Source organism: Silene latifolia, chromosome 11 (genome assembly GCF_048544455.1).
Source record: "Silene latifolia isolate original U9 population chromosome 11, ASM4854445v1, whole genome shotgun sequence".
Classification (NCBI taxonomy): domain Eukaryota; kingdom Viridiplantae; phylum Streptophyta; class Magnoliopsida; order Caryophyllales; family Caryophyllaceae; genus Silene; species Silene latifolia.
The window spans coordinates 688,782-705,623 of record NC_133536.1 but is presented as its reverse complement, the minus strand read 5'-3'; the positions used below and the strand labels follow the sequence as shown (position 1 = coordinate 705,623).

Sequence of the window (16,842 nt, the reverse complement as noted above, 5' to 3'; positions counted from 1 at the left end):
GCAGCCTGCAGGCACAAAATTATTTAAATAATAACGTTTATGATTAATAGCTAACTATCACTTATTATCAGATGTCCCCGAAGGGACCTAACTATCACTTACTTAAGAAGGTTGAAGTATTAGTTATAACTAAAACTGTATGTATTTTATTTTGGGACGTACTTTTTCACATACGGATTTTACTCTTTCACATACGACTTTTCCAATATTACCCTTGTCATTTTCATTCCCTCACCCAATTAATTTTCTTCTCGCTTCCCTTATCTTCCTTCACCACTACCACAATTCACCATTTTCGGGTCACATCCGCCGATCAATCCCCGACAAACGTTGCTTCTAACAAACTACGGAGTATTAAAAAATGCATGACCAATAATGAAGCAAAAAAAATTAAATTCATTAGTGTACGTTCATGGCTAGGCAATCATCCATTTCCTTAAGAAGCTGCTCATAATCAATATCAATACAAATGTTCATCGTCATCATCATCGTTACTCAGAGCAAACATCGCTCCGGACGAATTAATTAATACTCACTCCGTCCCGGTCATTTGTTGTCCTTTTCCATTTTAGGGTGTCTCAGTCATTTGTTGTCCTTTCTATTTTAAGAATGGATTTGATGAGTAATTTGATCATTCACACCCAACTTATTCCACTTGTCATTTAGTAATTGGCCCCCTCCCCCTTTCCTTGGTCTTTGTGCCAAAACCAAATGACAACAAATGACCGGGACGGAGGGAGTATTATATAAAAAAAAACAAAAAAATAACAGCAACATAAGAACACTGTACTTCCTCCCGTCATCTCCCTTCCCCACCACGACAGTGACGACACCACCACCATCCCTGTCCCAGCCGACACCCAGACCAACCACTCTATCCTCCAGCAGTTCGCACCACTCACTGTAGTCCAGCCGTACCCCCAACCAAAAACCCGACTCCGACGCAAACCAATCGGAGCACTTCGTATTCAAGCAGTCTTCTTAACTCACCAACGCACCACTCGCAGCCGTCAACCACCGTCACCGTACCACCCTTAGCCACCGCGTTCAGAGCAGCCGTCAACCACCGTGCCTTTCACCACCCATAAACCCTAATTAATATTAATTGCTTTGCATATTAATTTCACTAATAATTAAACCTAATAATTTCAATAAGACGTATTAATAATTGCTAAAAACTAGAATTAATTCACTCGTCGAAAAATTATAATCCATTGTCTAAATTTTTAGATTAATTAGATTGGATTTTAGAGAATTTGTATACATACAGAGTTAATTTGACTATGATTAGGAAAAAGGGTATGTTATGGAAATTTTATGAAAAAATGTATGCAAAAGAGTAAAGTCCGTATGTGAAAAAGTAATTCCGTTTATTTTAAAACATTGAAGTTAAACCTAACAAAATTATATTTAAGAAGGTTGATTTATTTTTATTTATAAGTAAAGATATTAAATGTTATACATGAATTATATTATTTTTTTCTTTAACTGTAATAATAAAATTTTCAAACAGCGCGCGGGATAATACCTAGTACTCCCTCCATTCAACCCCACTTTACAAGTTTGTTTTATCACGTTTGTCAACGCGACTTTTACGCGGTAAATATCTTTAGCTACGTATTTGCGAAAATTATAAAAATTAGATATTTTTAATGTAATCTTTAAAGACGAATCAAATAAGATTTCACATGAATATATTTTAACTTATGTATCGAGAGAAAATTGAAGTTAAATGTCCGCTTGTGAATAGTGTGGAAAAGAGAAACATGCAAAGTGGAGTTGACTGGAGAGAGTATGTGTAACTATTAATACTCCAACAAGCCAAATATTACTCCTAAACTAACTCACTTCACTCTCATCCTTCACACTCATCCACACAAACATACAAACATTCCACTTATGGAAATATCCCCCGAACATTCCCATTCCCATTCCCGTTCCCGTTCTGATCCCAATTCCCATACCAATAACAACATCCACGACCCCCATGATCAAAATTCCATAAATACCCCTATCCTCCAAACCCGACCCACCTCCACTTCCCGGTTCAAATCCCGGTTCACAAACCTCCACTGGAACGGCGTAAAACCAATTCCCCTAATAATCTCCGTAACAATCGGTCTAATCCTCCGGTTCGCAGTCCCTAAACCGATTAAAGTCACAACCCAAGCATGGCAACTACTAGCTCTTTTTATAACCACTATAACCGGTCTGGTTATTGCCCCGCTACCGGTCGGCGCATGGGCTTTTGTATGTTTAACCGCGACGTTGTTAACTAAAACGCTGTCGTTTAAAGAAGGGTTTAGTGCGATGACTAATGAAGTTATTTGGTTGATAGTTGTGGCTTTCTTTTTTTCACGCGGGTTCGTTAAAACCGGGTTAGGAGACCGGGTTGCGCTTTATTTTATTAAGTGGTTGGGCCGGAAGACGCTCGGGTTGGCTTACGGGTTGGTTTTAAGTGAGGCGTTGGTTTCGCCGGCTATTCCAAGTTCTACGGCTCGAGCCGGGGGTGTTTTTAGCCCGGTAATTAAGTCGGTTTCGGTTAGTGTTGGGAGTGTACCGTTTGATAAGAAATCGGCTCGGAAACTTGGGTCTTATCTTGTTATGTCGCAATTCCAGGTTAGTAATTTATTTTCGGTATTATTCGGTTTAATTCAGATTCGAGTGTTATCTTTTTTATTTGTTGCTAATTTTGAGGTGGAATTAATTTTGATTCTAATGATTAGGCGTATATTGTGGCCTCTATAATTGGAAAGTTTTAGTATGTACTTTATCCAATCGTACCAAACATTTCTGGTAGTATTAATTGTCGTGCAAGTTTAGGCGACACTTCGTGAGATGACGTCATCTTAAGTTTGGCACTTTGACTAAATAGGCAATAATAGAGGGCTTTATGATTTATGAGGTGGTATCGACTATCGAGTTTGACTTTTAGTGTCGTCGTTTCGTAGATTAGCTGTCGAGATAAAAGTTGTTTTCCTTTGTGATAGTTTGCATTACCAACTTACTCCCTCCTATTTTCTAACATCTTCCACATTTCCTAAAACGATAAATTCACTAAGATCTTCCACTTTCCTTAATAGTCTATAATTTGTGGTTCTTAGGACTTATGACCCCATATTTTCTCTCTTACTTTCCATTTCCTCCATTTTCCACCACAAACCTCAATTCTCTTAAAAACTACCCAAAAAGCAATGTGGAACATCATAGTGAATATGAGGGAGTATAAACTAGCTTCATAGGAGTTGAACTCTTTTACAAAGTTGTGTAGTAAAGAGTTCAGGTTCCCTAAGAAAAGTTGAGTTAGTCAAGCAAACTCGGGTTATTTTCGGGTCTTGAATTTGTTTTATGGCTCTAAAGTTTTCACTTGATGCGACTAACCAAATCCAAGTGGTGTCATCTAAACAAGTTAATAAGTGAAGTACATAGTGGACACGGGTCGGGCTTACTTTCTTCTAAGGCCCTAACCCACTTGTTTTGGGCTATTGGATAGTTGTAGAGCTGATCAAATAACCTATAAGTCAGATAGATTAACCCAATTTAGCCCGGTTTTTGTAAGCTTGGGCTTTAAGTACTGTCCAAAAAAGCTCACAGCCCAATCCAAACATTTCGGATTAAAAAATAGGGGGGATACGGCCACTTTAAAAGCTAAAAACAACAATCTCCAACTGTTGGGTTTGTGCCTTGATTCTGTTAACCGCCGCTTCGAATAACTATGCGGGGGTCTCGCTGTCTGTTATTGGGCTAGGTTTGTCTTGGGCCTTTATTAGGTCATTCTGTATTAGGTTTAGAGAGTATTATATAAACTCTCTAATCCTCTACCTAGCAGTTATACTTATCATACCGTCTCGAATCAGAATCCGAAACTCCTCACATATCAATAAAACTCTCTCCCTTCGCCCCCGTGTGGACGTAGCTAACACACCGTTAGTGAACCACGTAAATCTGTGCGTTTGTCTTTTATTGTTCTTTTATTTGTTCTTTCTTGCTTCGTTATAACAAATCGGTATCGAGCCTTCGGGTTCCCGACCGGCGAAAAAGATGTCGGCGATGAACATAAAGATCGATCGCTTTACGGAGTAATAGTTTTAGTCTGGGCGGATCAAGATGCGGGCTCTGTTAAAGCGACAAGGGTTGTGGGCGCGCCGCTGTGATAAGAAGACGGAAAGCGCAATCGCTGCTATCGCTGCTGCGCTACCGCCGAGATGGCCGATCCGGAGGAGAAGGCACATTCAACGATTATGTTGTGTCTTCTTTTTGATATCATCACCGAAGTCGCGGAGGAAACTACCGCAATGGCTGGCTCGTGGAAAAGGCTTGAGAGTCTTTATATGACCAAGTCTTTGACCAATAAGTTGCTTCAAGCAACGTCCTTTTAGTCCGAGAATGCGGGAAGGTATGCCTCTTCGAGATCATTTAGATCAATTAAACACAATTTTACTAGAATTACGTAATATTGATGTTAAGGTAGAAGATGAGGATGCCGCATTAATTCTCGTTAGTTTCTTTACCGTTATCGTATGAGAAGTTCGTATGCAGTCCTTTATTGTGGGTAAAGATATCTTTGTTATTTAGAAGATGTTAGGTTGTCTCTTCATACTAGAGAATGCGCCATAAAGGCTACTGTGCACAGTACAGATAATCAGTCACAGGTTAGCGACAAGAGGGGTTATGGACGAGGAAATTCGGGAAGAAAAAGTATAAGAAGCCTTCTTATTCGGGTTCTTCTAATTCTTCCGGTACTTCGGTAATTCTGGTTCTTATGTTTCTAGAGGTCCTAAACCTAGTGATGTCTCGTAATTCTTCGTAAAGGGAAGGGGCATTGGAAATTCGATTGTCCTAAGAAAGATAAACAGAACAAGTTTAGTATCACTATCTGGGTGTACCGGATGCGTTCCGAGGAAGATGATTATGCTCTAGTTACGGGTAGGGTCACGCATCACACTGATGTGTGGATTCTGAATTCTGGAGCATCTTACCATATATGTCCGCGCAGGAGTGGTTTACAACTTATGAACAGGTAGATGGAGGCACTATTTCTATGGCGAATAGTCTTTGTTTTGCGGATAGTTGGAATCGGCTCGGTCGGGGTAAGGACACATGATGGTAAATTTTGTACATTGAACGAGGTTAGACATGTTCCACTAATGACAAAGAATCGATCTCCTTAAGCACGTTAGACGGTAAGGGTTTCGACTTTCAAGGTGTAAGTGGAGTTCGAACGTCTCAAAGGTTCGAATGTAGTTCGAGGGGTATCAAGCATGGTACTCTATATTATCTTCGAGGATCTACTCACGGGTTTTGTTTTGTTGTTGCATCCTCAGATGTTGATAAAGAAGATTTGACTAAGTTGTGGCATATGAGACTTGGTCATATGAGTGAAAGGGGATGTAGACTCTGTCAAAAGAAGATCTTACGTGGGTCACAAGGTCAAGAATCGGATTTCGTGAGCATTGTGTATTTGGGAAGCTACATCGCACAAGTTTCCTAAAGCGAAGTGCATAGGACCAAGGGCACACTTGATTACATCCATTCTGATTGTTGGGGTCCTTCTAAGGGGGAGTCTTTGGGAGGCCACAGGTATTTTGTGTCTATTATTGATGATTATTTCAGGAAGACTTGGATTTATTTGATGAAGCACAAAAACGAAGCCTTTACTCACTTTAAGCAGTGGAAGGCATTAATGGAGAATCAAAGTGGGAAGAAGGTCAAGAGGTCGCGAATCGATAACGGCCTAGAGTTTTGTTGTTACGAGTTCGACGAGTTTTGCAAGAATGAAGGGATTGCTAGACATCGTACAATCAGAGATACACCTCAAGAAAATGGTGTAGCGGAGCGAATGAATCAAACACTTCGGAGAGGGCAAGGTGCATGCTCTCTAATCTTTGGACTAACAAGAAGATTCTCGGCGTGCGGTTTAGTACAACATGCTATCGATAAATCGGGGACCTCACACGAGTCCGAATCTCAAAACTCCATTTGAGATGTGGTCCGTAAGTCTCACGACTATTCTATTTTAAGGGCTTTTGGTAGTACTGCTTATTATCATGTTAGTGAAGGTAAGCTTGAGCCACGAGCTAAAAAGGGAGTATTCGTGGGCTATGGAGATGGTGTCGAGGATACCGTATCCGGTCTCCATCTCGAGGGTAGGGTTATTTTGAGTAGAAATGTTGTCTTTGATGAAAATTCTATGGTTAATCCTACTTTGTGAAGTCTTATATGTTGTCGGATAGTAGTAGTAGTAGTGTTGATAAACAGGTGGAGCGTGAAGAAGACACTCTTGATGAGAGTGTACCACGGAAGAAGATCAACCACTACGGTCCGAATCCGAATCTGTTCCATCGATTCTTCATTACCGATTCGAATCGGCAGAGTTTGGCCCGTGAACGGTCAATCAGGCCTAATTTTGGGAAGCCTCCGAATAGACTTGGTTTTGAAGATATGGTGGGTTATGCACTTCAGTTCTTTGAGGAGGTGGATCCCGACTTACCCGAACCATCCACTTTCAAAGAAGCGAAAGAACATGTTACGAATCGCCCAAAGGTGGCTTCTTTGCCATGGGAGATGAGATGAAGTCTCTTCAAAAGAATCGGACACAGGAATTATCCAAGAAGCCTCGAGGAGAAAGATTGTTACTTGTAAATGGGTCTTCAAGAAGAAAGAGGGAGAGACTGCTGCCGAGGGTATAAGGTATAAAGCTCGATTGGTAGCTCGTGGGTTCGATCGAAAAGAGGGGGTAGACTACAATGAAATATTTTCGCGTGGTCGACATACTTCCATCGTGAGTGTTGCTAGCAATAGTTGCACATCAGGATTTAGAACTCGAACAGCTAGATGTGAAGACAACTTTCCTACATGGAGAGTTGGAAGAAGAGATATACATGACTCACCCAGACGGTTTCCAGTTCCTGGGTAAAGAAGACTATGTTTGCAAGTCAAGAAGTCCTTATATGGGCTAAAACAGTCTCCGAGGCGATGGTATAAAAGGTTTGACAACAGACGATCAATGACTCGGTTATGTTTTCACTCTTGGTGGTTCAATCGTCGATTGGAAGGCTACATTGCGACCTACGATTACTTTGTCTACTACTTGCAGAGTATATGGCGTTGACCGCAGCACTAAAGAGGGAATCGGTTAAAAGGATCGGTCATGATTTGGGTCTACATCGAGCAAGCTATTGTATTCTCAGTGATGATCTTAGTGCAATATGCTTGGCTAAAGATCATGTCCATCATGAGAGGACTAAGCATATAGATGTGAGATATCACTTTCTAAGAAATGAGAAGAGGATTAAGGTGAACAAAGTGGTACTGCGATAACCCAAATGACATGTTCACTAAGCCGATTCGCATAGCAAGTTCCAACATTGTTTGGACTTGCTAAATATCTCGATCTGTAATTGCCCTCTTGGGGGCAATATCGAGGGGAAGGGAGAAGAGCTTTACGGTACATCCGGCATTTATGGGAATGCATCTGGTACATCTGTCTGTTTGTGAGAGAATTTAAGTCAAGGTGGAGATTTGTTGGGTTTGTGCCTTGATTCTGTTAACCGCCGCTTCGAATAACTATGCGGGGGTCTCGCTGTCTGTTATTGGGCTAGGTCTGTCTTGGGCCTTTATTAGGTCATTCTGTATTAGGTTTAGAGAGTATTATATAAACTCTCTAATCCTCTACCTAGCAGATTATGCTTATCATACCGTCTCGAATCAGAATCAAAACTCCTCACATATCAATAAAACTCTCTCCCTTCTGCCCTGTGGACGTAGCTAACACACCGTTAGTGAACCACGTAAATCTGTGCGTTTGGAGTTGCGCAGCCCTCCACGTCATTCTACAAGAGGTGTTCGTGACTGACGAAACCGAATTCTGCCAAGATAATACCGTCCCACGCTTCGAGTTACGCGACCCCCCACCGGCCGGTAAGTCAACCGAGTACGGATGCCAATAATACCAGATCGCCGCCGCCGCGACTGTCACCATCATGGGACATGTGGTTGATGCAAAGAAAGTCGAAGCTACTGGACATAATTGCTAGTACGCCGCTCACACCGTCACACCGACAAGAGCGGCGAACCCGTCCAGAGACCAGGGCCCAAAATGTGACTCCAAGAGACTTGAATGGAGCACTGGAAGAAGCCGGCCCCGTCAAGACGCCGGAGGAGCCCAGAGTGCCAGTGGTAGACCTAAGTCCTTCCCGCACCCGCGGGAGGATAGCGTCGCCGCGACACCGACGAGGCCTGCCTCAGAGGAGTGAAAGAAGTCCGACTCGTCAGAGGCGGAGAAGAAGCCCGACTTACCATAGTCGGAGGAGAAGCCCCACCCAGTACGGGGAGAGGAGCCGGACTAGGAATGCGAGGAGCCGATCGCCGCGTATCATTCGACACGTGGTCAGACATCCCCTCAGTGCCTATGTCCTTGACACCGCCGTGCCATCCAAACTAAAATTGCCGGCGTTCACGTACAAAGGGGATAGCGACCCCACCGACCATGTCGAGGCCTTTGAGTCGTACATGTCGGTGTGGGAACAACCCGATGAAGTCTGGTGCCGAGTCTTCCCAACGACCTTGCATGGGATGGCTTAGAGTTGGTACAAAGGGCTGCCCGACGGCTCGGTATACTGTTACCCCGACCTAAGGGACGCCTTCCTAGCCCAGTACTCTTGCAATAAGAGGAGGGCCGTGGAGACATCGGACCTCCTAACCATCAGGCAGGAGGGGGGCGAGTCTCTACGAAGCTATGAGAAGAGCTTACAACCGAAGAGTCCACAAAAGGGACTTGAAAGTAGGGGATCTAGTCCTAAGAAAGTCGGCCGCCACCAACAAGGGAAACATTCATGGTAAACTAACGGCCAACTGGGAGGGTCCCTACAAAGTGGTTGAAGAAATGAGGCTGGGTACATACCGGCTGACCGACATGGAGGGTGTGCCTCTGATGAGCCATTGGAACACTGACAATCTCAGGAAATACTTTGTGTAGCGGCGGAGGTGTCCAAAACAATTGTTGGCACCCCAACGCATGTTTACATCTAATGAAGAATCACCCAATTTTTCCATCAAAGTGTTCATCCCCTCCGCGGTCATATCGAGGTTGACGTCCTGGCCCAAGCCGGGGAGTCACCCCAAGAATGCTGTCGCGCCGTAACCCCTAGTCGCCTCGGCCCGCCGAAGGCCTGGCAGGGGACACAACGGTCGATACGCCAACATACGCTGTCGCATCGTAACCCCTAGTCGCCTCGGCCAACCGAAGGCCTGGCCGGGGACACAACGATCGATACGCTAACATACGCTGTCGCGTCGTAACCCCTAGTCGCCTCGGCCAACCGAAGGCCTGGCAGGGGACACAACGATCGATACGCTAACATACGCTGTCGCGTCGTAACCCCTAGTCGCCTCGGCCATCCGAAGGCCTGGCAGGGGACACAACGATCGATACGCTAACATACGCTGTCGCGTCGTAACCCCTAGTCGCCTCGGCCAACCGAAGGCCTGGCAGGGGACACAACGATCGATACGCTAACATACGCTGTCGCGTCGTAACCCCTAGTCGCCTCGGCCGACCGAAGGCCTGGCAGGGGACACAACGATCGATACGCTAACATGTTCAAGAAAAAGACGTTAAACGCAGTTGAGATACGCCTCGGCTAAGCCAAAGGTAAAAATGAAAAGCGCTCAACTAATAACGCAAGAAGACAAGAAAAGACCTCGGCCAAGCCAGAGGCAAAACAAGCAAACGTTCATTAATGACAACAGATTACAAACGAGAAGAATGCAGACGACGGCCGTCCCCATAGGGATAAGCCAAAACGCAACCTACCAAAGTTTTACATAAACAAGGAAAAGTAGAAGAGAAAAGCCCTTGAAAGTCTAGAGAAGAAAATTTTTGAGGAAATGAAATTGGTGCCCAATTTCAGGGATTAACTGCCCTATTTATAGGGGAAAGCCCATAAAGAAGGACCAATCAGTATGCGCACCCGAAACGTCGACCAATCAACAAACAGACACGTGTCGAACATGCAACCACGGAATGTCGGGTTCTGCAACATTGAATGTCAATCAATGCAACAAGAACTGCCGCTTCAACACGCCCCTTCATATCTCTCTCGCTGTTCATCTTCCTCAACAAAATCCTAAGTACCCGTTTCTCCGCCGGCCACATGATCAACCGAGCCGTAAAGTACGGCCAGGGGCAATCGAAACAACCGCACTCTCCACCCCGGTCTCGGCCAAATCATTGCCTTTTCCACATCGGATGTCCATTACACAACCATGTGGAGGGGGATATGGTACGGCCTAAGCGGGCCACGCCGAGGCGAGAAGTTTGGGCGTAAATTTTGTCTTACGCAGAATATACGCTCAACATACATCGGAGCCCATACCACGATGACTACGCTGGGGCAAATTGATGGGGCATATTCTCGCACCCGCCGACTACCAACATATTGAGCAAGGTCAAAGATATCCACAAGAAGTCAACGGCTAGACAAATTTAACCGACGAGGCTCGTTTACTGTCGATGGGTCCCGGTCGGGCAACCAACAAATGTAGGGGGCACACATCCGCGAACTCATATCCAAGACCCCTACGGTGAATCAACAGGTCCGCCGGCCGCCATGGGTCCCTCGGCCGAGGGGTAAGTAAGTCTTTCCACCTGCTAGCCACTTGGCCACTTGGCCACTACGTGACAAAAAGGTGAAAGTCTATAAATACTCATCTACTCTCATTGAGTAGAGGATCCACAATTTAACCTAAGAATCACTATTCACCTGGTAATATCTTCCTTATCTCTCTACAATACGTACTTTGCCAAGTAACAACAACTTACCTCTCTAAGTTCTTGACTTGCGCGTCGGAGTGAGTTCGCTCGGCCCAAAGCCGAGCCCTCAGTTTGTTCATCGTTTCAGGAGACCGCAAGGAGGATTCAACCAAAGACGTCATTCTACAAGCACGGGTGGTAACTTATAACTGCTCTGGAATTACACCCGGAACATCTTTTATTGTTCTTTTATTTGTTCTTTCTTGCTTCTGTTATAACACCAACTATTTTATTTTCTCACATATTCAAAATAATTTTCAATAATTATTGTATAATACCGTTTTATCATGTGACCCGGTTTTTTTATATACAAAAACATTTATTTGTTGATAGTTATTATAAATAAAAAGTCAGTGTAAAACAGTCTTATTTAATAATTTATTAAATTCTTTTATATACACACCTTGGTAGTCATATGAGGATAGTAAAGTTCGCTATAAATTATCACATACAGAGTATAAGTAAACTCAAGTATGAAGAAATCCGAACTCTCAAGTATCAATTTTGAAATAAACTTTGATCAATCTCCTTGAAAAATTGCTCAAAATTAAGACCAAATGAAACCATTCACTTTACATAGTCCTCTTCGTCACATCCAATGTTCCATTCCAACTTTTCCTTTTCGTCCAACTCAAGAGCCATGAAGACATCAAGTATTCATTTAACTTGCCTCCTACATTCTACTTAAGTCAGTCCCCCCCCATATCATGATATCAAAACCTTTCCATTCATTGGCTACCCACCAAAAACAAATCTTTTTTTAGTCTACTAGTGGCCTATAGTTAGTTATCAATCATTCTTGAACATTAGTGTAGTCCTTATATGACAAACTCATTAACAAAATTACACCCTCCGTCCCAATGAATAATTTACATTCATTTATTTTATTTTGTGAAGGAAAAAATAAAACAAGTGTAAACTATTAACTGAAACAAAAAAAGTATTTACTTGCATATTTTTATAGTAGTGAAATCACCAAAACCGCACCCATATAAACTATCTTATCAAAAAATGTCTCATGTTCAAATATCTACTGCTAAACGGCACTCGCAATAATTATCATTAGACTTAGTAAAGTCTAACCGGGTCCAATTCGTGTTGAGCCAGATTATTTTGACTTTATGTCGTTTTCGAATTAACTGAATATTCAGGATCTGGTCATATTGAGTTGGGTTAATTCGAGCTTAAAATCAAGCTCAGTTTTGACTCGGGTGTCAAATCGGATACGGGTCAATTTATTTATTGCTATATCAACCTAAAAATAAATTTTATACTAACAATTACGAACCGTTAATAATCGAAGACTGTCTCACGTAATAATTACTACTCCCTCTGTCCCGGTCATTTGTTATCCTTTTCCATATTAGGGTGTCTCAGTCATTTGTTGTCCTTTCTATTTTAAGAATGAACTTGATGAGTAATTTGATCATTCTCATTCAATTTGTTCCACTTGTCATTTAGTTATTGGCATTTTCCTCTTTCCTTGGTCTTTGTGCCAAAACGAAAGGACAACAATTGACCGGGACGGATGGAGTACATAATAACACAATTTAGGCAACAGTATATATAAACATGATCTCACACGTCACTCAAGGCTCACTCCCCCATATACAACTCCTCCTCCACTACCAACCTCACATTACATCGCTCTCTCCGCTCATTCTCCTCCTCGATATTCTCAACATTCTAAAATGGAGAGCCTCGCTCTCCACTCCCACACCCTTTCTCTCTCCACCGCCACTACCACCACCAAACTCCCATTACTTTCTCTCTCCACCGCCACTCCCACCTCCTTCCTCCGTCTCCGCCACCGTCCCAACCCCAACCCCATTTCCCTCTCTTTCTCCACCCCCACCCCATCCCCATCCCCTCACCGCCGTCCCCTCTCCCTCACCCCCCTTTACTCCTCCAAAACCACCGCACCCCCACCGCAACAACCACCGTCTCCACCACCACCTTCCTCCGGCGCAAAACCAATCCCATTATTCATCTCCGTCGCAGTCGGCCTCGTCTTATACTACCTAATCCCTAAACCCGAAACCCTAACACTCCAATCATGGTCACTACTCTCAATCTTCCTCTCAACAATCACCGGACTCATCCTCTCACCACTCCCCGTCGGCGCGTGGGCGTTCCTCTCCGTCACCGCAACAATCCTAACCCGAACCCTAACCTTCTCCGCCGCCTTCTCCGCATTCACCTCCGAAGTCATCTGGTTAATCGTCATTTCCTTCTTCTTCGCTCGCGGGTTTGTGAAAACCGGGTTGGGTGATCGAATTGCGACGTATTTTGTGAAGTGGCTTGGGAAGTCAACGCTTGGGTTGGCATATGGGTTGACTATTAGCGAGGCGCTTGTCGCGCCGGCTATGCCTAGTACGACTGCACGTGCTGGTGGGATTTTTTTGCCGATTATTAAGTCGCTTTCGATTAGTTCTGGGAGTGAACCTGGGGGTGAGTCTAGGAAGAAGTTGGGGTCTTACCTTGTTATGACTCAATTTCAGGTATATTTATCCCGTCTCAATCGTTTATTTACCTTTGATTATAAAATGTTCGATGATTCTAGGGGGCGAATTAGTAATGCCATAATTTTAGGATGGGTAGATTGATAATGTAATTGAGTAAGTTGGAAAAGATGAAAAATTTTAATTGTTAAAACTCGAATTTATGGTTGATGAGAATGGTGTTCGGGTTTTGCTGCTAGCACCATCAAGTTTATCATTGAATTGGGTTTGGATTGGTTTTAGATATTTTGTACCGTGGTCATAGTTTGATACAATTCGTTGATCGAATTTTTGATTCCTGAACCATTGATTGGATTTGCATTGATGCATTTGAATTAGCGAGCTTAGAATAGATTGAAGATTTGAGGGGGTGAATTTATAATGTAGTAAAGTAACTGTCTGTCCGTGCTGGAGTTTGTTTCGATGGATCACGATAAGTGCATTAGCATTTTGATTAGATTTGATGATGCAATAAAGTAATAAGCTTTTCCTTGTTCTGTCATTGTTGATGTGGTTGCGATGAGGGGATTAGCATTCTGATTAGATTTCAGGGTCGAATCTGAGTCGCAATTTCGTCATTGTATTAGCATTTGGAGTTTTGCGCCTCATTGAAGTTGAACTCAGAAACACGTTTAGAAACACATTGGTAAGGATAGTGTTATCTTTTGCAATATTGGTGATGGCCAAGTTTGTGGTTACTTGACATAAAAAAACAAATGTGGAATAGAGACGCCAGTGATAGCCAAGCCAACAGTGGATATGATTGTGGAGAAAGCATCAGACGTAGTTTTTATGTGAATGATTGAAGTACTCAAGTTTAGTGGGAAACTCGTACTGTTGCCAGTTTAGCCGTGAGAGATACACATTCATGATTTTATGTGTTTGTCTCTCATCATTTGATATTACATTATTACATACTCCTTCCATTTCAGAGGATTTTTACACTAGTAAGATGCCTCATCGTAGTCATAGGTATGTGCTAAGTCCAATTGTCGTGGAGTAGATGCTGCAATCCCCTCAAATCAGTGATTAGACATTATGTAAGCCAGCATTACAAGTAGTTTTCGTTGGTGTGATATGAGGTGTAAATGCTAGTCCAGCCAAAGGGAAAGGGAAGGTGCGATTCAAACTTGGGACCTATTGTATCCAATAGCTAACCAATTGGCTACGATCTCATTGATAAATGTGCATCATATTTGTAACTATACTTATTAAGGATATAAGCTGGTCCTTGTGAAAGTCTTACAAAATTTGTAGTATGAACACTTAAGTTCCAGTGCATGTTTCAAACATTTCTCATTTCGTAAGTCTAATGCCTGTATCTAGAAGTTGGACTTACTTAATATGCCAGATATCTTTGTTTGTAACAATTTATTTCTTGTGTGCATGACAGTCTGCCGGTAACTCTAGTGCTCTTTTCCTAACTGCTGCTGCTCAAAATCTGTTGTGTCTCAAATTAGCTGAAGAACTTGGTGTAAAGATCGCATCACCATGGGTGACGTGGCTCAAGACTGCCTGTGTACCAGCATTTTTTGCGCTCTTACTCACCCCTCTTATCCTTTACAAGCTCTACCCACCTGAAATCAAAGATACCCCTGATGCCCCTGCCATGGCTGCTGAAAAGCTCAAGAATATGGGGCCTGTCACCAGGAATGAATGGGTCATGGTTGCCACTATGCTTCTTGCAGTCTCTTTGTGGGTATTTGGGTAAGTAAAAAAAATTCTTGGTTGCATACATTTATATGTCAAAATGGCTGTCATTGCAGTTCTTGAATTCCCACGGTAGAATACTAGACTGATATATGTGGTGTAGAAATTGGATCAATGTCGTTCTGCATTATCCCGGGGAAGCTCAGATATGTAGCCAGTTAGCCCACTAATACAACTGTTCTCAAAGGGCTGGTGTATTTTTTTAATCCCATTTGCTTTCCCACTGCCTTGCAACCCTTTTGATTTTTTACTCCGTATTTTCCAAAGTACGATTGTGCTTGTAGCCTCTAGATTCAAACTCCACTGTAGCATACACGGTTTTTGTGATTTGGATTCCTTAGTATTGCTGGTCTAGCTCTATCTGGACCCACCTTTCTCTTTTTTCTTCTTTATGATTGTTGTATTTTTGTTATCCGAACAGCGAGAAAATTGGAGTTTCAAGTGTTGTTGCTGCCATGCTTGGTTTATCAGTGCTCCTGTTGTTAGGAGTATTGGATTGGAATGATTGTTTGAACGAGAAGTCGGCGTGGGACACTCTGGCCTGGTTTGCTGTGCTAGTAGGAATGGCCGGCCAATTGACCAACCTCGGAATCGTATCGTGGATGTCTAGTTGTGTTGCCGATGGCCTCAAATCGATGCATCTGAGCTGGCCTGCTGCATTTGGTATTCTTCAGGCAGCTTACTTCTTCGTGCATTATCTATTTGCTAGTCAGACCGGTCATGTAGGAGCTCTGTACTCGGCCTTTTTGGCGATGAACTTGGCCTCTGGAGTCCCTGGGGTGTTGGCTGCGTTATCCCTAGCTTACAACACTAACCTATTTGGAGCACTTACACATTATAGCAGTGGCCAAGCTGCCGTCTATTATGGAGGTTCGTATTTTTTCCAATCAAACATCTCATTGTTTTGTTTAGCCAGTGAGTTTTGTATGAGACAGTTTCACTTCTGAGATTCTGTGACACCAACCCGAATTCCTCATTTAGTTATAATGTTAATGGGTTGAGCTCACATGACTACATGAGACGTATAAGCTTATGTGATGTTCGCAAGTTGATTTGTCTAATACTAATAATGTGTGGACTGTCTCGTCTCATATGGGACAATGTGACAGACTGACAGCATATGAAAGGCTTGCGAGTCCCTCATAATCACAAGTTCAATGGGTTGGTCTCACATGTGAGACTCGTCTCCCCTATGAGCTTTTGTGTTGTTTGCGAGTCCTAACGGTTTGTCTAATGCTAGTAATTTGTGGACTATGTCGTATTATATGACCTCCCAAGTAATTATATATTCCAACACCCTTTACAAGTGAGACGGTCTCATACAGTATAAGATCTTGTATTGTTTCACAAGTCCTAATGCAGAGTAATGATTTTCGTTTCAACAGCTGGCTACGTGGACCTTCCCGACGTATTTAAAATGGGGTTCGTGATGGCGCTCATAAATGCTGTAATTTGGACCGTCGTAGGAGGGTTTTGGTGGAAGATTCTCGGTCTGTACTGAAGAAGTAAAGTTTTTGTTACGAGGAACTAGTCCTCAAATTCTCAATTGTGTAATGCCATTTCAGTCAAGATGGAATTATTACATTCTTTCTGGCAAGAGTTTCTCAGTTGATCGCTGAGAAACATGAATTCATTGTAGAAACTTTACAATCAATTTTCCGGCTTTTTGCTAAGTGAATATATTTTAGCATTTTGCCTTTTACAATTGTATCTCGTCTGATGAAGTATAAATCATACCTCTCTTATTTCTTGGATCATTGGAGAAGCACCATGTTCCGGCTGCTGCAACAGTGCAACTGAGAGACGTCCTTCCACGTA

The 16,842-nt window shown here is 42.9% G+C and overlaps 1 protein-coding gene across 2 annotated transcripts; it reads left to right on the top strand.

The window, feature by feature from the left end:
* The first annotated feature begins 1,724 nt into the window (after positions 1-1,724).
* Positions 1,725-16,781, top strand: LOC141610562 (dicarboxylate transporter 2, chloroplastic-like). 2 transcript variants are annotated; one of them, XM_074428700.1, is made up of 4 exons: positions 1,725-2,619; positions 14,708-15,021; positions 15,446-15,894; positions 16,410-16,781. In XM_074428700.1, exons 1-4 carry the CDS (start codon positions 1,900-1,902, stop codon positions 16,523-16,525), a joined length of 1,599 nt encoding a protein of 532 aa, XP_074284801.1. In that variant the 5' UTR covers positions 1,725-1,899; the 3' UTR covers positions 16,526-16,781. The 2 variants fall into 2 exon arrangements, with proteins under 2 accessions (XP_074284801.1, XP_074284800.1); XM_074428699.1 differs by lacking the exon at positions 1,725-2,619 and adding an exon at positions 12,392-13,314.
* The last annotated feature ends 61 nt before the right edge of the window (positions 16,782-16,842 follow it).